The 22,375-nt window shown below is 52.8% G+C and overlaps 2 protein-coding genes across 2 annotated transcripts; one reads left to right on the forward strand and one right to left on the reverse strand.

Annotated features, from left to right (window-relative positions):
* Nucleotides 1-10,407: 10,407 nt before the first annotated feature.
* On the reverse strand, nucleotides 10,408-11,909 carry F8A1 (coagulation factor VIII associated 1; the record flags this gene model as incomplete). The annotated part of the gene is made up of 1 exon (XM_082004139.1): nucleotides 10,408-11,909. One exon carries the CDS (start codon nucleotides 11,907-11,909, stop codon nucleotides 10,848-10,850), a length of 1,062 nt encoding a protein of 353 aa, XP_081860265.1. The 3' UTR covers nucleotides 10,408-10,847.
* A 7,254-nt stretch (nucleotides 11,910-19,163) lies between these two features.
* On the forward strand, nucleotides 19,164-22,260 carry LOC309408375 (putative G-protein coupled receptor 34; the record flags this gene model as incomplete). Its single annotated transcript, XM_082004186.1, is given in 5 exon segments — nucleotides 19,164-19,482; nucleotides 19,485-19,637; nucleotides 19,640-19,779; nucleotides 19,781-20,196; nucleotides 22,008-22,260. Coding segments are annotated over 5 exon segments (1,281 nt in total).
* Between the last annotated feature and the right edge of the window lie 115 nt (nucleotides 22,261-22,375).

Genomic DNA, 22,375 nt, shown 5'->3' on the forward strand with positions numbered 1-22,375 from the left:
CCAGCATGGCACATCTGTAGCTGACTTAACTATAAAATAACATCAAATTCTGAATTAAGTATCAACTATAATTTTATCTAGGCTAAAAAAGCTTTGTGGTAACTAACTCTTCTTAAATATTGTGGGAATTAATGTTTGCATTTCAGCTAGGAAAACTGCAGGTTCCAAGGTATTTAAGTGTGGAACCTGAACAACATTTGAAAAACAAATATTGAAAAAGCTTTGTCTATATTCAAATATTAAGATCAGAAGTTCATGTAATACCACTGTTACACCAGAATACACTGTTAACACTCTTGCCTCTGGCTTCTCTCCCTGGTGTGCAAAAGGGATTGCTGTCTCTCCCAAAGTCCCAGCCTTCTGCAGGGTCTCTGGGGAGTGTTTGCTGCAAGCGTTTCTTTCATTTACCATTAGCTGGGTGCACTAGAATTGCTCTTTACTTACGCGATGCACAATTATTTGGGGACCACCAGGGCGTCACTGGCTTCCAGAATAAAGCATCCATGTCTCGAGATTGCATCTTCACGCTGCAGGAGTTTGGCTAGCCGTCTAGGCAACAGCTGGGTGCACCAAAGACAGGGAGTTAATTTCTTTTCTGATCTAAACACTAGCCTTCTTCACCTAAATACTGGAAAAGGTTCCAATAAGCAGAAAGCAAGAGGCAGAAGTGCCCAAGTGCAGACGGGAACAGCAGCTGAAGAGAACTGGGCGAACAGTCCATTCCAATAACTCATCCTTCTCCACCTCCACCATTAATTTAATTCCTAACTCCCTCAGCTGCAGTGGATTTGCCATCTTGCAGTCTCAGTTCTCTAGGTTACCAGCTGCACTACAGAAAAGGTAGTCAGGCCACTGTTATGGATTTATGCACGCCAGCCACCGTAAGAGGGTCTGACCCTAGGATCCCGCTGAAAATGCAAAGTCCAAGTGAAGGTTTCTGATTGCTCTTTCTTTACTTCTCAAGTTACAGCTCAAGCTGGATGCCGCCGGAGCACCCGATCCAAGTCCAATCATTTAATTCTTGTTGGTGGTCTCTTGATTTCTTACTGGTTTTCACCGTTGCTGGGCTAGCCTTCTTCTGAAGTTACTTTTTTCTCTTGGAATAGTTTCTGTGGTCCTTATCTTCTTCATTCTGCTTGTATCTGCCGGATTCAGCTAGTTCTGTGTCAGCAGCATTAGTTTAATCAAAAAGTTTACTCTCGGTCAGCTCCCGTGGCATAAGGCTTCAACTACTTTCGCTACTAGTGCTAAATTACTAATGCTAAATGAGATTATTCAGAGAGAAGAATACAGTTAATCACATTTCTTCTGTAAAAGTCCTCCCTTTGGTTTTTTTGGGCATCCCTGCCCATCTATAGTTGGTCTTGTATGAGGACTTTTCGATACCCTTGTACAGATTTCATAAGCATATTCTGTAAACAATTCCAAATACAAGTAAAAACACAGCAGGCAATCAGAAGTATGTTGTGGTTTAGCCCCAGCCAGCAATTAAGCACCACACAGCCACTCCCTCACTCCCTGCCCAAGGTGGGATGGGGAGAGAATCAGGAAAAAAACCTCATGGGTTGAAATAAACACAGTTTAATAGGACAGCAAAAGAAAAGGAAACAACAATGATAACAATAATAATAACACTGACAAAGGAATGTATGAGAACAAGTGATGCCCAGCGCAGCAATTGCTCACCGCCTGGTGATCGATAGCCTGTCCCCGGTTTCAATCTTCAAGGTAGGATTGACAGAGTCCTGCAGGGTTGATGCTAGTCCATCTAACTGATGTTCTTTTGGCAGTCGTTTAACATGGGAGTGGTGAATCCAGTTATCCTTTTCTGCAGCTTTCACAGCAAAGTAAGAAGTTAGTAATATACTATACAGACCCTCCCATTTAGGGTCCAACTTTGTTTTGCGAGAGTGGACTTTTATCATTACTGTGTCTCCAGACCAGATATCACGTACTTGCATTCCTGCTGGTACTGGTTGAAACCATTAGTATTGCACCCTATTTTCCTGTAGATGTTTTTGCATCCCCAATACAAATGTGGTAACTCATTCATATGCATCTAAGAGGTTGTTCCTAGCAGGGACAAAGGTCACAGGTACAGCTAAATGCCTGCCAAACACTATTTCTGCTGCTGTCAACCCTAGAGGTTGGTGAGGGGTATCTCTGATATTCCATAGCACTATTCCTAAAACTTCAGGTGATTTCAAACCCCCTTGACTACAAGTTTGAGCAATTGTGTGTTTAAGTCCTATTCATTCTTTCCACCTGTCCTGACAACTGCGGATGCTATGGAACATGTAGTTGTCACTGTATTCCTAAACTTTTATAAATGTTTTTTAGTACTCCCACTGAAAAATAAGAACCCCAGTCCAATTCTGTGGTTTCAGGTATTCCGTATCTGGGAATGATTTCCCACAGAAGTGCTTTGACTGCTCCAGCAGTATCAGCCTTCCTGGTGGGAAAAGCTTCTACCCATCCTGAGAGTTGGGCCATGGTTACCAGCAGGTGCTTACATCCACTCATGGGAGGCACATCAGCATAATCAATTTGCAGTCTTTGGAATGGGAAGTATGCCCGTGGTCATCCTCCAACTTCGTGCTTGAGTTTTGCATCGGAAAACTTCCAACATGTGGGACAAGAACTCACAATCCTTTTTAGTGCCGTAAGTATTCCTGAAGCTGGCCCCATTCTCAATCTGGTTAACAATGGCTGTCATCCCTCCACGTGTTTTATCATGAAAACATCTAGCCAAAGTCATTAAATATTTTCCTGGTAAAATGGGTTTTCCTCCAATCGTACAAATTCCAGTTTAATCTTTCACAGCCTCCCAACTGTCCCGTCAAGCCCGTTCTTCCTGAATGACTGCTGTGTGTAATTTGGGCTGGATTACTGGTATCTGGCCAATCATTAGCAGAGGGTGTTGTTATGGTGGTACCCTCATGTATAGGTTGGTGGGCAGCAGCTTCATCAGCTTCATCTGCCAATTCATTATTCCCTTCAGGTTTGCTGGTTACTCCTTTGTTCTCATGCACAAATATGGAGTAATCTGTCAATTCCAGTGCCAGAGCAGAAGCTAAAGCTCCTCTTATGACTTGGACAGCCTTTTCTCTCTCAACCTCACTGTATAGGCTCCACTTCCTCCGCCTTGGTAGTTTCTTCCATGGCTCTCCTAGCCCTGATATCTAGGGTCTGCAGTATCCTAATGCACCTAAAAATTCCCACAATTATTTCTTTGTTACCTGTCGAGCCTGGACCTGTTCTGGGTCTACTTATCTTTGTCCTTCTTTTAATATGAATCCTAAATATTTTACTTCCTGCTGACACACCTGAAGCTTAGGAAGAGATGCAAGATGACGTTTTTCTGCTAAAGCAGTACATAGACAAATAGTATCTTTCAAGCAATCTTTGTATGTCTTGCTGGCAACTAACAAATTTACATATTGTACAAGTATAGAACCTCCAGGTAATAGAATATCTTTCGACTTTTTTCCTTGCCACCCCAGCATGTGATCCTTAAAATAGTTGCAGATGTCAGAGGTGGCTTGGTCCACAAACACACTTGCTGCCATTTCATTATTAAAATTCTGGAGAGTCATTCTCCTATAGGTCAACAAAGCCTGGTGCAATCTTCTCCAGTAGTCACTGGGACAGTCCTCTGGCCTTGTCTACATTCCTGTACTTTAGTTCCATTTACTCTCATCTTCTTGAAAGCTCTAATCACATTTATGAGATTTCTAACCAGTGTTTGGCAATTATGTCTGTTTGATTATTATAATCCCAACTGGGATCAACGTGAGGCCAGGCAGTCCCATTTCCCCCTGCCTGTAGAGTTAATTTCACATTCTTTTTAATTATCTTTTCTTTCTGTCTGGAGGAACTATTCTCTCAATAATAGGTTGGGGGTGAGAAATTAATTTTAGTGGAATCTTTAAGATAATCACTGAAAGGAATTTTCATGCCATCCCTGAGATCCTGGAGGTCTTGAGGTTTTCTTGCACCAGTTGCCCATACTGCTGCCAGATGAGTTCCTCAGGTTGCCTCAGCCTAAAGTGACCCTAAGAAATACAAGGAAAAGAAGGGTGTAAATTCCTAAAGAAAGGAAACAGGAAAGCAGGGGAATAAGAGGAGGAGAAGAAGAGAAAGAAAGTCCACCTTGTTCTGACAGCAAGTTTCTCCTGCCTTGTGGGAATAAAACTGCTCCTGACCGGGCTATCGGAAAGCCCCGAGTGCTGTGGGACGTGGGGAAGAGGAGGTGTGGGAGCTGCAGGTGCTGATGCGACTGGCTCCAGCCGCTGCTCTAATACTGCCAGCAGGAAAGAGCACAGCTGGGCAGGGAGCAAGGAGAGAGCTCTGCTGCAGCAAGGCAGCCCAGCCCTGCCCCTCACAAGGTGGGTGCTCACAGGCAGGCAGCTGATGCTGCCAAAATGAATCCCTCTGATCCCAGAAGCTGTTAGAGTCTTGCAGCAAAACTCTCTACTGCGGAGAGCAGAGAGACACTAGAAACCCTCCTTTTTCTTGGATCTGAGTGTGCTTTGAGGCAGGGTCAGGCCTTCTTCCCGGTGTTGATGTGCAGCATCCAGCCCCTCTCACTCCACACATGCCACTTCCCTCGCTCTGGGGCCACCATAAGGAACTTCAGCCCCAGGACAAAGCCAGTGCCCTCTCTGCAAACCAGCTTTACTTGTGCACACAGCAAGTGGAGGAGCGAGCCTGCTCGTGCACCCATGTACACAGAGGACGAGAGGGTCATTTGGGGCAGCACAAAGAGCGTTCCCTGGTCAGGGCTGTGGGGTGCCTTGTCTGCTGCAGGCTGAGGCCAACAGGGTGGACAGGGAGCCCACCCCTCCAGCATTGAAAATCTTCATCCTTCCCAAGAAACTTCCTGGACTGAAGCTTCCCCCCTGGGCTGAAGGTCCTGCAGGGGTCTCCCAGCCAGGGGAGCCCAGGACTGTCCCGTAGAGCTAGCTGCCTACCACTTTCTGCTCCAACAGCAGATACATCAAGTGGATGGGGATTAAGAGGCAGAAACCCATGGCTCTGCCACTCAGAGGTGGTGGGAGTGGGCAGTCAGTGCAGCTCAGGGCAGGCTCTTCCCATCAATCCCTCTGCTGTGGCAGCCGTTGCACACTTACGTGGGATCACCCGGCTGGAGTCTTCTGCATCATCCAGGTGTAGTTCCAGATCCACTTCCTGCCCTATCCTCAGCCTCACACTGCCCTGCTGGGAGGTGGCCTTGGGCTTTGTTGAGGGAATTACACCACCTGCCAGGACTTGTGCCATCATCAACAGGGCTCGGCCCTAGGTTCCTGCTCGAAGAAGACGAGTCGCCAATCCACTGAGTAGACAAGTGGTTTATTTATCCGACATGCAAAGCAGCTTGAGCTGGGTGCCTCCAAAGAGAGACCCCGAACAAAGAAATCCCTGGGCAATTATAGCCTTACAATCAAAGTTCCCCACCCCTCACATGACAGTTCTGACCAGTAGTAATATTAGGGTCTGGGGTCTCCCCGTTCTTCATTGGGTCCCTTCATTGTCTCTAGGCAGGCAGTTTCTCCTCTTATCTCCAAGACTGCTGCATCAGCTGATGATGGTAGCAGCCTTCCCTGCTTCCTTATCTTCCAGCTTGAACCAGCTCTGGGGCCTTCTTTTACTTAACTAGGTAAAAGTTCAGCATATCTGGCTAAAAGCTGACAGCCTGTGGCCTAAGGCTTGAGCAAATTTCGCTACTAATGCTAAGCAGGTTCTGTATAAGTAGTACACCAGATCGCACAACAGGCTTGCAGCGACAGCAGAAGATCAGGGCAGTCAGCACCAGGAGTAGAAGACAGACAGCTATGAGGGCCATGTGGGGCCCTGTGGCCCAGACTTCTCTGTGGGGTTCCCTGGAAAGCCTGTAAAATCAGATTAGGGTGAGAAAACAATGGACTACATTGAGGGCCTAGAAAAGTCCCGGGGTGCCTGACTGCATTCAGCACCAACAGACACGGCCACTAGACTGGAGGACGCTGCTCGGACCATCATCTCCCCCAGCCCTGGACGGCTGACCAAGAAGGATCTACGGAGCACTTTGGAGGATCCTTACCCAGTGGCTGAGGCAGCCTGGGAGGAGAAGTGCCCATGGAGAGCAAGCCTCGCCTCTCCTGGAGAGAGTGGGTTAGGGAGAAGTATGGACATACAGTGGGATCGTGGGGCATGGCTTTGAAACGTGCTGCCCTGATCACATCCTGGAGGATGCCTTGGCTCCAGGCTCCTCTTACGCTCACGGGCTGGAAACAGGCTGGTAACAAGGTGGGGTAGGAGGCAAGAGATACGGAGAGCAGAGAGAAGCCCTGCAGTTCGCTGTGGAATACGTAGCAGGAGGGAGAAAGGTGACGAGAGACACCTGACAGACAGAAAAGGGAAGTGTAAGTCTGTTCATTCCCTCCTGGTTACGTCCTGGAGCTGCTCAGGGCTGGTTGGTGAAGGCTGCTTGGTCACCTGCAGAGATTTCAGCCCTGTTTCCTCTTTGAAAATGATGCAGAGAGGGCTTTGGTGCATAAAGCTTTTTCTCTGATCTAACCCTGTGTCACTGGACTGTTGGGATCACCCTGCACGGCTCAACCTTAAGGAGAAGGAGCTGTGGTGTTGATCTGCATGGCTCGACCTTAAGGAGAAGGAGCTGTGGCACTGAGAAGCTGGTAAACAGCTGGATATCTGCACGGCTCGGCCTTGAGGAGAAGGAGCTGTGGTAAACAACTAAGAAGAAGCGAGGAAGACAGGAACACCTGCAGGCAGCGAATCCTGACTGAGAGGCGCGTGGACAGCGCGTGATATTTTGTACATAGCCAGTTGCAATAATGTGTGTAACAAGCTGTAACCAATCATGAGTGTGTGCAGTGGCTAAGCAAAAATTATGATATATATTGGAGTCAGACAAGACAATAAAGGGCTTCGGAATATAACTCTCATAGAGTTGTGAAGTCCATCCTTCTCCCGCAACTGGTGACCCCGACGTGATACGATCTCTGGGATCGGAGAGATCGGAACACCGGTCGAGCGCAGAGGATGCTGTAGGAGAAGCCCAGTTGGAAGAATTGCAGTCAGCAGGACTGATGCAAGGAAAAAGAAAAAGGAATACGTTGCAACGGAAAAGCACCCAGTGAGGTGAGGTGATCAACCGGGGCGGCATGGGGCAGAACACATCGCATGAAGAAGGGGCGATAGTCAGACTCCTGCTGCATATGCTCTCTAAGAGAGGACTGAAATATGATGAATATACACTTAGAAGGCTTCTAATTTAGAGCCGAAAGAAAGGGTACCCCCCCCGATCCATCTGTGGCGTTTAAGGCAGAGACATGGGAGGAGATAGGAAAAATGTTATGGGAACATATTGAGAAAACCGCCGCAGAGTTAGTGATGGCATGGAAGTTGATATTAACCACATTAAAAGCCTTAAAGGCAGAGAGAAAAGCTGCAGCTGATATGGAGGAGGCTGTTCAACTGCCTTCAACCAATCCCTTCTTAACCGAGTCAGAGGGTCCAGGACCTTCAGCGACTCCGACTGCACCTCCTGAGGGTGAACTGGCTGCATCAGATAAGTCAGAGAAACGGGTCTACAATGATATATGTGAGGGCAAGACGGGACAAAGCTGCCCAGAACAATGTACTCAATGTTCCCCTGTGTGCTCGTGTGAAAGATTGATGGGGCGGGCTTCACCACCCCCGAAACCACCCAGACTTAACCGATCAAAAGCCGTAGTTTTGAAGCCCTCAGACGAGCCCCTGCCACCTTTACGGCCTCCGTTGCCTGATAGCAGCGACGAAGAAGAGCCTGTTTTAGAGACTATAGGGAGACAAGAGCCTAAGATGAAAGGTGACCCTAGGGAGTGGTGGAAAGACATTTTTTTAGGAGCAATGAAAGACGAGGAAACAGAGTTACTGCTGGCATTTCCTATTAGTGTACAGCCTCACGGGCCAAATCGCTGGGACCCATTTCACTGGGACTTGATTAAGAAAGTGCGGAAGGCAGTACAAAATTATGGCTTGCAATCACCTTTCACGCAAGCTCTATTAGATAACATATTCACGGGAATGGTTCTTACACCATGGGATTGTTGGCAGATGATAGATATGTTGTTGACACCAACCCAAAGGTTATTGTGGGCAGACAGATGGTATAAACTCTGTATGCAAGAAGCCCTGAAAAACCTGGAGCGTCAAGACGGCGATCCGCTTCAGAACATTACTATGGAACAAATGACAGGCCAGGGACCGTTTGTGGATGTTAGATTGCAAGCTCGGCTGCCCTTAGAAGCCTTGCAATTAGTTGCGAACAGTCCCTTCGAACAGTCCCAGTGGCTAAGCAAAAATTATGATATATATTGGAGTCAGACAAGACAATAAAAGGCTTCGGAATATAACTCTCATAGACTTGTGAAGTCCATCCTTCTCCCGCACTGGACACAACACAGCAGCCCATTTCTGGAGTCAGGATGAGCCTGAGCATCCACTAGTACAGGCAGGGACCATCTCCCTGCTTCACCAAGCAGAGCTGAGTACCAGCCCTGCATATAGGACAAGGCAGCCAGGACCATACGGAGCAGCCCATCCTGTGTGTCTTACTACACCTGCGTCTGAGCCAGATCCTGGGTGGACTTGCGATTCTCACCAATTTTGCATTGCCCAAACCCCTGCTATCAACCAATCCCCCTCAGCCCCTCACCCTGATGGGCATTTAAGCTTCAGCTGGTCAGGCCCAGGCTGGCCTGCAGTGGCAGCCATGGGCAGAGGTTGCAGAGGTCTGCCCTTGTCCAAGGCCATCAACATGGGGGACTAGGCCAGTTCCTCAGCATGAATGGCTGTCTATGGTCCAGCTGCTCTTTGGGGCTGAGCTGCTGCCTCTGCTCTTTCCTCTCTGCCATCAGGCTCTTCACCGTGCCTGGGATGCTCCTCTGCACTGGTGGCCTGGAGACTGCAGCACTGGCCACTGCACTCAGGAGAGATGCGGTTGCCTTGGAGCTGAGGAAGGTTGCCTTGAGAAGGGCCCAAGGTGGCAGGTTTTGTTCTCCCAGACTGAAGGCTACCCTGCCTCAGCAGGGGTGTTCCCCTTTGAGATGCTTAGGGCTCCAGCTCCTCTCTTCAGGCCAGCTCTTGCCAGGCAGCCTCTCCTCACATCTGTGCCTGGCTATTGTCAGAATGCAATTAAGCCAAAGGGCGACTGCATCTCCTGCTTGGGGCTGTAACACAATCACTGCCAGGGCCACAGCAAAGGCTCCTTGTAGAGCAATGTGGAGCCAGGCAGCTGCATGAGGCTTTTTCAGCCCTGCTTCATTTGAGACACCAGCTTCTGCTCTCTGCTGGGTGTAGGTTCCCGGACAGGTCAGGCCACCAGCCTGACCTGCAGCACACGTCCCTGCTTCCTCTGGACACAGGCTGTGGAAGGGAGCGTCTGTGTGTACCACAGCCAGCCCAGTGCACCCGAGGGCGGCCGGGCACTGGGTGGCTCAGAGCAGCTGGTCCTCACACAACCACCCTGCCTCATGGTGGGGTCCTGGTGTCCCCACCACAGCCCTCCCCTGGTGCTGCCAGCAGAGCTCTCCTCAGAGGTGCCCCAGGCCACGTATCTTAGAGGTGTGAGCAGAGACTACCTGACCCCGGCAGGGCACCCTGGGAATTCCCAAGCCAATCTCTGGCTGTTGCTGGGCTGGCGCACCCACCCTGCCAACCCCCCTGTGATGGCAGCCCGCACCTGGCTGACCCCCACCAGTCACCAAAGCCACCTCATAACCCTGCTTCAATTTACTCTCATCTCCTCACAACCTCTAACCACACTTATCAGATTTCCAACCCCTCCATTTGGCAGTTATCTCTACCTGTTTATTATAATCCCAATTAGGACCAACTTGAGGCCAGGCAGTCCTATTTCTTCCCAATTACACATGCTTTTAAAATTATTATACCTTTCTCATCTGGATGAAACAACTCTCTCAATAACATGTTAACATCGGCCCTGGATGAATTATATCCCACACAAGCATTAGAAGATGATGATGCACATTGACCCATATCTTCCCTTAACGTGGGCATTTGATTTCTTGTAACATAACCAAATCCCCAGGGCTACAGAGGTGATGGAGGTGAGGGAAGGAACATTTCACAGACACAAACCCCCCACCTGCATCGCAAGAGGGTTATGGATAACATTAGAAACAATAGCGTGAAGCCCAACAGAAGCAATTGCAGGGGGAATCAACAAGCAATAGGGGACTATAGGGTGGTGCAGAGACCGACTCTGCCAACTGTGCTACAAAAAAGGTAGTCAGGCCATGACCACCCGTCCCCAGGCAACCACTTGCAGGTCAGTGATCAACTCCTTTGGTCTACCACAAAGTCAAATGCATGGCGTCATGTTGGCTGCAGTCTCTTTTGTTTTCAGGAGAGAAAAAAGAATTAAAATCTCTTTTAATGTAGTTTTTTTTAAAAAAGCAGCTCCAGCAACATTTGATTCCTAGATGTGCAAATGCTCCAACACATGTACCCCTGGTGATACACTCCTAGGAAGTTTTCCTGAATGCAAAGTACAGCCAGTTCTTAAAGAAACAGCCTGGTTCTGCCTTGGGTTTACATTTTTCCAAGCATGACAACTTTCAATACATACAGTGAGCAGTTTACTATGACACAAAATAAACGAGTAGATGCATACATTCACTCATCCATTACTACTTGCTTCTGTTACAGAATTCGTAGTAAAAAAAAAAATAACGAAACAGAGTATATGCCAACACAGACTGCAGCTTAAGGAACAAAAGTCCATGTCCAGCCCTGCCGCCCTGCAGAAGCGTGGCGAGACCCGGACCTGCCACCCCCGCTCAGAGCCCCTGTCCAGCGGGGCTGAGCATCTCCTGCAGCACCAGGTGCAGCAGGTGGTTCTGCTCGGCGCTAAGCAGCGGCCAGAGCTCGGCCTGCAGGGCCTTCAGCGCCTCCGCATCCTTCTCCTGACACGCCAGCACAGCCGATTGCAGCAGCAGGAAGAGCTCGGCCGGCAAGTAGCTCGCCGCCGGCGGCAGCCCGCCGCCCGCTCCGGGGCCGCCCCCGGGCCCCAGGCCGCCCTCCGGCGCCTCCCAGCAGTACTGCTCCAGCGTCCGGGCGTGCTCGGGCAGCAGCTTGGCGGGCGGCGGCTGCAGCAGCAGCAGCAGCAGCACCCGGGACACCTCGCAGCGCGCCAGCACGTCCAGGAAGGCGCCGCCGGGGGCGCCGCCGCCAGCACCGCCCAGCCCGGCCCCGGCCAGCGCCTGCGCCCGCGTCAGTGCCGCCAGCGCGCCGGCGTAGTCGCGGCCCAGCAGCAGGCAGGAGGCGCGCTCAGCCAGGCAGCGCAGCGCCTCCAGGGGCAGCCGCGCCGCCGCCAGCAGCTCGGCCGCCCGTTGCAGGTGCGCGGCTGCGCGGGCCGGCCGGCCCGTGTCGCGCAGCGCGGCCGCCAGCTCCAGGCACAGCCCGGCGGCCAGCGCCGGCTGCCCCCGCTCCAGGTGCAGGCGGGCGGCGAAGGCGCTGCAGCTCTGCGCCGCGGCCACGTGCTCGCCGAAGCCGCCGCGCAGCCCCAGGCGCTGCCGCAGGTCCCGCTCCTGGCGCAGGAAGAGCCGCGCCGCCTCGGCCAGGGCGGCCGCCTCGGCGGGCCCGTGGAAAAGGCTCTGGGCGCAACGCGCTACGGCCAGCTGGCACCAGGCCGCGTAGGGCAGGCTCTCCTGGGCACGCAGCTCCCGCGCCAGCGCCGCGAACTGCTCCGCCGCCTCCGCCACGTTCGGCTTCCGCAGGAATCGCCACCGCAGCTTGGCCGACACCAGCCGGTACCGTGACAGAAAGTCCCCGTCCCCGCCGAGGCCCGGCCCGGAGCCGCCCGCCCCGCCGGGGCCGGAGCTGCCCACCGCCGACAGCATCGCGCGCCGCCCGGAACTGACGCGCCCCGCTTCGCTCCGCTCCGCCTCGCGTGCCGCCGGCCAATCGGCGCCCGCTCCGGGGTCACGTGGACGGTGGGGCAGCGAAGAGGCGGGGAGGGGGCGTGGCTACTGACGAGAGAGACGTGATCTCAACGGCGCCGCGCCCACTAGGAGGCGTGGTTATAGGTGGCTGGCCCCGCCCCAGGCACGGAGCGGGGCTGGGCAGCATTGCGCCACCCCGCGGCTGGGCGGGGGAGAGCCGCAGGGCGGGGGAGCCTGGGGAGCCGGGGGAGCCGGGGCTCTCGGGTGAAGCAGCAGCAGGTAGGCTCCAACAAGAAGAGTTCACCCAAATGGTAGCAGGTGGGTGGGCGAGTCTCTGGGCCAAAGGATGTGGGTGGCAGGAATTTTAGATGAGATCAGAGGGTGACAGATGAACACTTGGATGAGAGAGCTCTTGGGGTTCCTAAACACAGAAACTACATCTGACTTGGGAAATACCCAGTGCTCAAAATATTTGGTGCTGGAGAGAGTAAGTGGGTGGGGGAAGCATCATGCATGCTTGCCTGCTTCTTGCTTTTCCCTGAGCATCTGCTTACAGCACTGCTGGAGGTACAGTTCTGGGCTGGGCAGGCCCTTGGTCTGGCTGAGAGAGGCTGTTCTTATACTCCTAGAGGTATGAGCACATATACCAAACTGCACCCACACCGTGAGCTGAGGTGGCATGGCTGGGGAGCCCTGTGGTGTCCTCTGCAGCCGGAATTCCCTCCTGTTCTCTCCCCATTCCTGAATATCATATCGCACAGGCTTGATGGCAGGTGGCACGCAGCTTTCAGGGTGTCCCGAACAAGCACAGAGCAGCCATGTGGTTGCTGTGACATGAGCACTTTCCTACACGTGTCCCATCAGCGCACTGGTAAAAGCATAGTCCCAAAGGACAGCGTGGGTGTCAATGCCTGAAACTAAAGTTCGAGTTCAGTGCTTCACATTGATGCCTAGAGTTCAATTTGTATAATAAAAAAACCCAAGCAGAATTGTAAGAAAAAACCACTCTGACCTATGGTTTTAGCTCTTAAAAGGTACTGCAAAGCTGGCATGTGAAACTGAAGTGTGATCGATAATGTAGCTCATCCCTCTGTAACTCTTCAGAATGAGTAAAAAATTCCCCAAGCAAGCGATGATGCTGCAGCATAACAATGCTCACAAAACACCAGCTCACAACAGCCATGCAGACCACAAGCTGTCAGAGTCTCCCTGTGCTGCAAGACAGCCTGCGAGCTGCAGGTCACTGTGTGCTTCCTGCGCTTGAAGCCAAGCACGGGCAGTAACCACCCGTCCTCAGGACTAAAGACCTTTTTCCTGTTCCCAGTCCCAGCAGAGCCTTCTGCTCTGCCAGTCTCTACTCTGGACTGGGCTGCACAGTCAGGCTGGTGCCATCCCAGTTATATCAGCTGATCTAATAGAAGATGTCCCTCCCTGCGAGCCTGGCCTCGCTTCTCGCCTTTACGCCCTTGCGGCTCCCGCCCCGGGTGGCAGGAAGCAGGAGCTCACTGCTCCTGGATCCGTCTCCCAGCCCTTTCAGGAGCCAGGTTGCTGCAGAAGGCTGGGCAGGAACACGGGGGACATAAGTGTGGCCGTGTGCTTAGCTGTGTGGATATGTTTGAAAGTGGCTGACACCAGCCAGCTGACGCTGTAGAAATGCACTTTCAAATTTCCTGGTCTTTCTCAGTTTACAGTTACTTCTCTGCCTGCTGGCTGGCACGTGTGCTTAGGTTTATCTTTCCTAATTACTCTGCAAGGGCTGGAGGTGAAGCTGATGCAGCGCAAGACGCCGGGACAAGTCAGAGAAATCAGGGCTTTCACAGCCTCCAACCTTCGTTCTTTAGGCTTTAAGATTTCCACAGCTGGAACAAACCCTGCTCCCTTACTCATCTTCGATGCTGGCCCTGCAGAAAAGCCGTGGTTTCTCTCTGGAGGGAAGCAGCACCTTGAGGTCACCCAGGGCAGGGATGCTGTCGGGGGACAGGGTGTCCAAGAAGCACAGCCAAGTTGTTTCAAATCAAGCCACGTGCACCCACTGGTAAACTATCCCATGGATCTGGATTTCACTCCTGTTTCCCAGAGCCACTAAGTCAGTATGTGACAGTGCCTTGCGGTGGAACAGAGGATGGCAGGTGACCCAGCCCATCCGCAGGTCTGGGTTAGACTTCAGGATCAAGCCCGAGGCTGCAGATACTGGAAAGGCAGCCCATGGGCTGGGGGGCTTCTGCCGGGGGGAGGCAGATGAGCTGAGATTTCCGCTGGCGTGGGAGGCAGCATTGCTGCAGGAGGGTGGCTGGTGCTGACACAAGCCCTGGCAGCGCAGCGCCTGCCCTTGGGCTTCCTGTGCAAGTCCCTGACAAGGGGTAAGAGCACAGTCAGGTACAGGAAGGGATTTCTCTCTGGCCCGCATGAATGGTGACTTGACCTACTTTTGAGAGGTCTGAATGCAGCTGGACCTAAAGCCTGTTGCAGGGCAGCTGCAGGGTGGGAAGCAGGAGGGTAGGATGTAGACACCTCCTTCCCCCAAGAGGCTCAGACCTCCGTAAGCCCCCACGAGCTGCCCAGCAGCCCCCAAGCTCTGGGCACAGCAGGGATTTCTGGTGCCGAGAGCTCTGCGCTGTCCACGCTGCTGACAGACTGTCATGGTTTAGCCCCAGCCGGCGACTAAGACCCACACAGCCGCTCGCTCACTCCCCCGCGGTGGGATGGGGGAGAGAATCAGAAGAGTAAAAGTGAGGAAATTCATGGGTTGAGATAAAGACAGTTTAATAAGTAAAGCAAAAGCTGCACACGCAAGCAAAGCAAAACAAGGAATCCATTCCCCACTCCCCATGGGCAGGCAGAGGTTCAGGGAAGCAGGGCTCCATCACACATAATGGTTTCTTGGGAAGACAGACACCATCACTCCAAAAGACCCTCCACCCCTTCCTTCTTCTTCGTCCCAGCTTTATATACTGGGCATGACATTATATGGTATGGAATATCCCTTCGGCCAGCCTGGGTCAGCTGTCCTGGCTGTGTCCCCTCCCAGCTCCCCATGCACCCCCAGCCTTCTTGCTGGCAGGCCAACACGAGAAGCTGGACTGTCCTTGACTGCTTAGCAACGACTCAAAACATCAGCACCTTATCAACATTTTCTCATCCCAAATCCAAAACATAGACTCACGCTAGCTTCTATGAAGAATATTAACTCTACCCTGGCTGAAACCAGGACACAGACATTTCGCAGTGCTGACATTTGCATGCGCACAGCTGGAGGACTGATTCGCTTCTTGGCACCTGCTTCATTTACTGCCCTTTGGGGCTCATGCTGGAACACATGCAGATGAAGAGATCCTGAGTTCATGTCCCTGCAGGAGGCACGAGGAGCTGCCTGGGCAGCTGGAGACAGTCATATTTGTGGGAAGAGGGGCTGCAGTGCTTGTCATGGGGCTGGGAGGATGCTGGGCTTGACCCTGAGCTCTGCCCAGCTCTGCCCAGCCACCTCAACTGCTGGTGCCTCCCCTTCCCTGGGTGTACAGCAGTGCTGACGGCATGGAGGGTGCTGCCCCATCTTTGGTCAGGACGGCTATGTACAGCTCTATTTGCTCTCTCAGCCTCAGGCTGCACCAGCCAGTGGAGAGCAGCATATGAAAGGATTTCTCCTTTCTGCTGCCATCACCTGCCTGTTCCTCCCCTGCCTGCTGGGGCTATTTGCATCTGTGTGTGTGCACCTCACACTGCTCTGCAAGCTAAATCCAGTAATGTGGAAATAGTTTGCAGAATGATCTGCTCCATGCACGTGGCTGTTGTGCTTTTGGTGTCTGGGATGAGGGCCGAGGGACGAGCTGCCTGTCCCCTGTCCGTGCAATTCCCATGCCTGGATGAGCTGCCCTGGCAGCTCTGGTCTGTCTCCACACCACCCCAGCCAGGCACTTGGTGCAGGAAACTCTGGGAATATCATTTGGGCAAGGCTGAAACCAGTGCAGAATCAGGCCAGTGTCTCCAAGAGAGTGGGTGCTTCAAGGACTTGCAACTGAATTTCTTCCTCCTCAGCATGGGCAAAAGCTGGGAGAACTCCCCTCCTTCTGCCAGCACAGACCCATGCTCGCAGCCCCGATGCCATGGAGTAGCTGTGAGCAGTGGCACGCTGCCGTGCCCCATTTACCTGTGGCTGAGCTCTCCTCTAAGTGCCCGGCACCCCCATGGCCCCCGAGGGCAATGGATGATGCAGCATGGGGTGCTTTCATGAGGCATATCAGGTTCGGCTTACGGTTTGACCCATGCTGGTGCGAATGAGCCGATGTGGAGAGCGGAGCACCCCGGGCTGGACAGCTGCTCCCTCCAAACAGGCTCATTCACATGAGCTGCTGCTGTGGCCAGTGCTTGCTTGGGAAAATGGGTGTGTGGGGTGTGTTGAAGAGCCTGCATCAGGACAAGCCCCTGCAAAATGCACTTCCTCTCCAGGGCCAGAAGGGGAAAAACCCATCAAGCCCGCATGGGAGGAGCAAGGAAACCGTGGAGGATGTTTGTCACGGTGAGAGATGTCATCACCAGCCAAGGGCTTACAGGGGCCACGGTGAGAGCAGGAACTACTGTCACTGCAGAAGGAGCAGAGGAGAGGTGCTGAGAGAGGTAGGTGACTCTGGGGTGGCTTTTCTTCTTGCTGTGAGTCACTGGGATGTTTTTGTCACAGGGGGTGAGTGTTGGGGGGAAGAGGGAGCAGGGGGTACTGAGGCCAGCTAACTCAGGTTGGGGCTATGGCTGGTGGGAAAAGCTGGGCTGGGGCTGGGTGGGGAGAGCCGCGGGCTCAGCAGGAGCCCAGGACAGGCAGGGTCATCTGCCACACACATGGGCTTAAGCATGGCTGGAGTTGCACACAGGTGTGGGGACTGTGGCACAGTTGTGCACACTCAGGCAAACTGTCACAGCCCTGTAGTAGTCACAGGTGTGCAGACACATACAAAGTGTATCACTGTACCCATGCTCACTTGCACATGAAGGTCTGGCTGCCATGCAGTTGTACATACACGCATGTACCCACACAGAGTTGTACATACATGCACACACCCCTGCACAACACACACGCAGCTCTCTATATGCTTGTATTAATAGTCAGGCTGTGCACACACCCAGGGGTCAGTGCCTGCCTCTGCAGGGACCTGCACAGCCCCCAGGTAAGAGGCACCATGGTGGGTGCATACACAGGCACACAGAGATGCTGCAAGGATCTGGGCTGAAGCAGTCAGGTGCCTGAGGCAGTCAGGTGCCTCAGTTTTCAGCTCCTCATTACAAGAAGGATGCTGAGGTGCTGGAGTGTATCCAGAGAAGGGCAATGAAGCTGGTGAGGGGTCTGGAGCACAAGTCTTATGAGGAGCGGCTGAGGGAACTGGAGTTGTTCAGTCTGGAGAAGAGGAAGCTGAGGGGAGACCTTATCGCTCTCTACAACTACCTGAAAGGGGGTTGTGGTGAGGTGGGTATTGGTCTCTTCTCCCAAGTAACTAGTGATAGGACGAGAGGAAATGGCCTCCAGTCACGCCAGGGGAGGTTTAGATTGGATTTTAGTAAAAATTTCTTTACTGAAAGTGTGGTCAAGCATTGGAACAGGCTGCCCAGCGAGGTGGTGGAGTCACCATCACTGGAAGTATTCAAAAAACGTGGACGTGGCACTTCAGGACATGGTTTAGTGGGCATGGTGGTGTTGGGTTGATGATTGGACCTGATGATCTTAAAGGTCTCTTCCAAACTTAATGATTCTGTGATTACCCCTGTACAGCAGGCAAGAACTGTGAATTTGAGGCATTCAACCCGTGGTGTTTTTAAAGCACTGTATGTCACAAGCAGCAAATCCAGCTAGCTCTGCTGCCTTTGTCCTAAAGCACCCAGGGCTGGCTCTGCCCTGCCAGACGTATGAAGGGAGCAGAGAAGTCTGTTAGAGAAGTTGTGGCAGGTGGGAAGGAAGTTGGAGGTTTTTGCAGCTATGGGTCATCTGACATCATGGAAAGCAGGAAGGGGAGTGAAGTGTGAGGGGCTGGAAGGAGCCCAGAGGAAACAGGAGCTCGTGGGCATGTGAAGTGCTTCTGCGGTAAGTCCCCAGCAGGGCCAGGCAGAACTGGGCCACCACGGCTGCAGTGTCTCCATCCCCGGCGTGGGCTCGTTCCCAGCCTTCCGCCACTGGTGAAGAAGCCCTGCAGCCTTGCACCACGGATGGAAAAGCAGCGGTGGGTAAAGTCATGGGAAGACGGCTGAGACCAAAACCACACAGGCACACGCATGCATGCAGCGCCCAGAGCCGGAGCTCCAGCCTAGCCACCAGGACCAGCAGCACAAGCGCAGCCCCCTGCACTGTCACTGCTGGCCGAGAGCTGCAGCCCGGTCCCACTGTCCTGCACTTCGCAAGCGCCAGGATGACTGTGGGAGAAGGGATGGGCATGAGAGTGAGCTGGGCAGGGAGGAAGAGTCCAGTGGAGGGGGCTTTGCTCCCAAGGCAAGCACAGATATCAGATATGAGAGCAGCAGAATGGCAATGAAGGAAGAGCTGGGTATAGGTTTGATTTCCCAACCTCAGAGGGGACAGTAGGGAGCTCTGACGTCAGCAGTGTCCCTCAACAATGCCAGGATATCCATATGTATCATGCTGCCTGTGGTCTGAATTCATGTTTGCTATACCCATTTGATTGCTCACGTACAATCAAAAATGTGTTTTTCCCCTGCTGAGGAACCACGGATTTTGCCATTTGGTAGGGTGTGCTTACCTAGCACACAGCAGCCAACTTCCACCACTCCAGTCTCACATCCTCCCTTAGCAGAAGGTAGCACAGAACAGCCAGGAAAAAAGATGGTTACCACACCTGGGACAGCAGAGTGCTGCCGGACCATCCGGCAGCAGGAGTGTGGTGGTTTGTTTTCTCACCAGTGTTGAATAATCAGATTCTCTGTGGAGGTTTTCCTGCAGGCCTGAGCCCCACAGCAGAGAAGGCAGTACCAAAAAGCCACTGTGTGGACCTGGCAGACTCATGCTCCTAAGTCCCCAATCTGGTTTTCCATGTGTGTACAAGCTGGTGGCCTTTGCATAACAGTTTGGGGGACATCAAAGTTGTGTTTGTAGTGACCTGGGGCACCAGGGAACCGTAGAGGTACTGCAGCGGTCTTCAATACCTGCCTGTATGGAGTCAGCTCATGCAGATGTCCACTCCAACCTCCTGCATTTTTCTTTCCAGATCTGTGGCCCTAATGATGGACTCCCTGAGCACCCCCTTTCCTGCCAGTCAGCTCACAGAGCACAGACTCAGCAATTCCTGCTGTCAGATCCGAGACGAGTTCCTCTGTGTGACGCTCCCTGTGATGTACTCCTTCATCTTCATCATCGGGCTGCTCAGCAATGCCCTGGCGCTCTGGGTGTTCTCATGCGGTGTGCAGCGCAGGACCTCCCTCACTGTGTACAGGAGGAACCTGGCGCTATCTGACCTGCTGCTCTCCCTCTGCCTGCCCTTCCGCATGGCCTTTCAAAGCAAGAGCGAGCCTCTGATCTTCTGCACCATTGTTGGGGCCCTCTTCTCAACATGTATGTCAGCATCACATTCCTCAGCCTGATCAGCCTTGACCGCTACCTGAAGATCATCCAGCCCCTGCAGAAATTTAGAATTCACACTGTGTCCTGTAGCACTATGGCCTCCGGGGTGGTTTGGTTGGTGCACACAGTGTTCATGCTGACTTTTTTTTTGAGACAAGAGGAAAAGCGCCCTGTGACCATAAATGCTTCCACTTCAGGAGCAAAAGCACCACAGCAGCAGTTTTTAACACAGTTGCAGTAGCCACTTTCTTCATCCTGCTGCTGCTCTTCCTCTACTTCTTACAGCAGGATATTTGCAAAGCTCCACACAGTCTCCTCAGTGAAAGCTCAGCAGCTGAAAAAGAGGACCAGCATGAGAGCCATTGCCAAGACCTTCATAGTCCTGATCATCTTCATTGTATACTTCACACCCTATCACATTGTCCACATTCCTTACATCCTCGCGCAAGTGGGGACCTTTTCTAGTTTGCCCTGGAAACAGGGTCTCCACTTTGCTAATGAGCTTGTGCTCTGCATCTCAGCCCTCAACAGCTGCCTGGACCCAGTCATCTTCTTCTTGTCCAGCAGCTTCCAGAGGGCTGTGCTCTGCACCATCTGTGGCAGGCTGAAGAGAGGCCTCCTAAGGAATCAGGGGTGGCTGAGTGACAGCAGGTCTGAGATGAAGATACAGGCTTTCCAGTGGGACCAAGGTCTCAGGCATGGGACCTTCTCATCAAAGATTTGCTCTGACTGCTGGTGTTTACCAAACAAGACTTGCTGGAAAGGTGGAGAAAGAAAATGGAACCACTTCATGTTTCTTCCACTGACACCACCAGGGCTAGAGCTTTCTTGGGGCATAAATGAAGAGGATAGGATAACTTAACTTAAGGGACCTTACTTTTCCCTGCACCAGCTCTGCTGACACAGCTGAAGAACATATTTCCCAGGAAGAATGAAAGCTGCAAGTATCAAAAGAGAAACAGCCTTGGCCTAGAGTCTCTACCCAGCCTGGGGAAGGGCAGGTACAAGAACCCAGGACTGAGAGAGGCTCCTTCAATGGGAGGAAAAGAAGTGATGGGAGTAATGGGAATGGCAATCTGCTTGAATGTTTTCTAAGTGCCACATTATCTCCATGCCAGAGATAGCAGGAAAAGGGAAAGGGAGATGATGAGTGCAGAAGCATTGGGAAAAGATGAGGGCGACATCCATCAGAGCATTACTTGGGGAGTGGGTGAGTATTTTGCTCCATGACGGAGCCCAGAAATGTGCACTGCGGGGCTTGGAGGACAGGCAGGCCAGGAAACATTGCAAACCTGCAACCCCAAACCAGGACAACGATAACTTTTCCTCTCTTGATGTTTCCACAGTCTTTGTAATTCCAGGTCAGCCTCACTTTTCTGTATATTCAAACAGGCAGCTCCAGGCTTCCTTTAGCAATTTTCCTTTGCACACTTCCCTGGCATGTTCACCTGAGACCAGCAGCTTTGCCTGGCCATTGCACAGCACTTGTTTGGCACTTGGACCATGCCAAGCAAGTGGCCCAATGGCCAAAGGGAATGCACCACAGGAGGGCCTAGCAACATTTTCTGCCTGTCTTACTCTTTGGTGTCATTCTCTTCCTGCAGAAGGGAACATTTCCCGGTTTGTATTTTTTCTGTTTCATATGCCCATTTGTTTGCTTATTTTAGAAGCCTGCAGACACAGACTGAGCCACTCCCACATCAGGCAGACACAGCCTGGGCAATGAGGAGGAGGAAGGATTTTCATTCAAACTGTGAACTGTTGCAGTAACTGCTTAGCTCACACACTTGAATAATGCTTGGGAGAATAAAAATGTTTCATTAAAAACTGAATCCTCTGATCTTTCCAGTTAAGGTCTGAGCAACCCCAAACCCCACGGTAGCTCTGTTGAAGGAGCACCTTAAAAATCAGAGGACAAGACTCGCTGTGCTCTTTCATCTCTGCTGCCAAAAACATTAAGAGCAGGAGAGGGATATTTTACTCTTTAATGGGTGTGGGGGAAACACTGAAAGCCAAGTTCTCCCTGTGTAAAGCTGCAAATAAAGGTCACAAAACTGTTTGCTTTTTCTGATTAGTGTTAATGAGTCAAAGCAGAAACGCTACGTGGTTCAGAAACCTCAGCATCGCAACACCAGCGTAAAGGTAACCCATAGAGCTTGTGGGAAGTCATTTCCCCCCCCTTGTAAAGCAGAGTCCCTCGACACCTCCCTGCCTGTACAGTAGCACAGAGGCTAGAAATCCTCACCACCCCACACGTGGCCAGCACCCTGCGCCCCACTGCAGCGGAGGGCCATGCAGGCCACACAGTACCAGTGCAGGTTTCCCTTTCGGGGGAAACAAGAAGTACGATGGTTTAGGTGAGAGATGGGACCCCAAGGGCAGGTTGAGGGGGCTGGCAGGGACGCGGAGGCAGCCCCTGGGCGGGAGGAGAAACCGCAGGGCAAAGGGGCTGATGCTCCCTCCCGAGAGGCAGGTGCCCCACGCCATGTCTTCTTTCCTCGGTGAAGGCAGCTCCTGCTGCTGCTCCCCGACACCCCAAGGGAAGCGGGCTCGGCCAGCTCCTTCCAGGAGCCAGAGGCACCTCCGAGCCCGGCTCCCCACAGCTTGGCGCGTCCCGAGGTCACAGAGCTGGGCGCCAGCCCTGCAGGGGGGCGGCAGCGGCTCTTCCTGCGCCGGCAGCGGGACCTGCGGCAGCGCCTGGGGCTGCGCGGCGGCTTCGGCGAGCACGTGGCGGCGGCGAGCTGCGGCGTCCGCACCTAGAGCGAGGGCAGCCGGCTCTGGCGGCCGCGCTGCACGACACGGGCCGGCCGCGCCACCGCGCACCTGCAGCGGGCGGCCGAGCTGCTGGCGGCTGCCCCTGGAGGCGCGGCGCTGC

This window comes from Phaethon aethereus, assembly GCF_964289735.1.
Source record: "Phaethon aethereus genome assembly, chromosome: 10".
Classification (NCBI taxonomy): Eukaryota; Metazoa; Chordata; class Aves; order Phaethontiformes; family Phaethontidae; genus Phaethon; species Phaethon aethereus.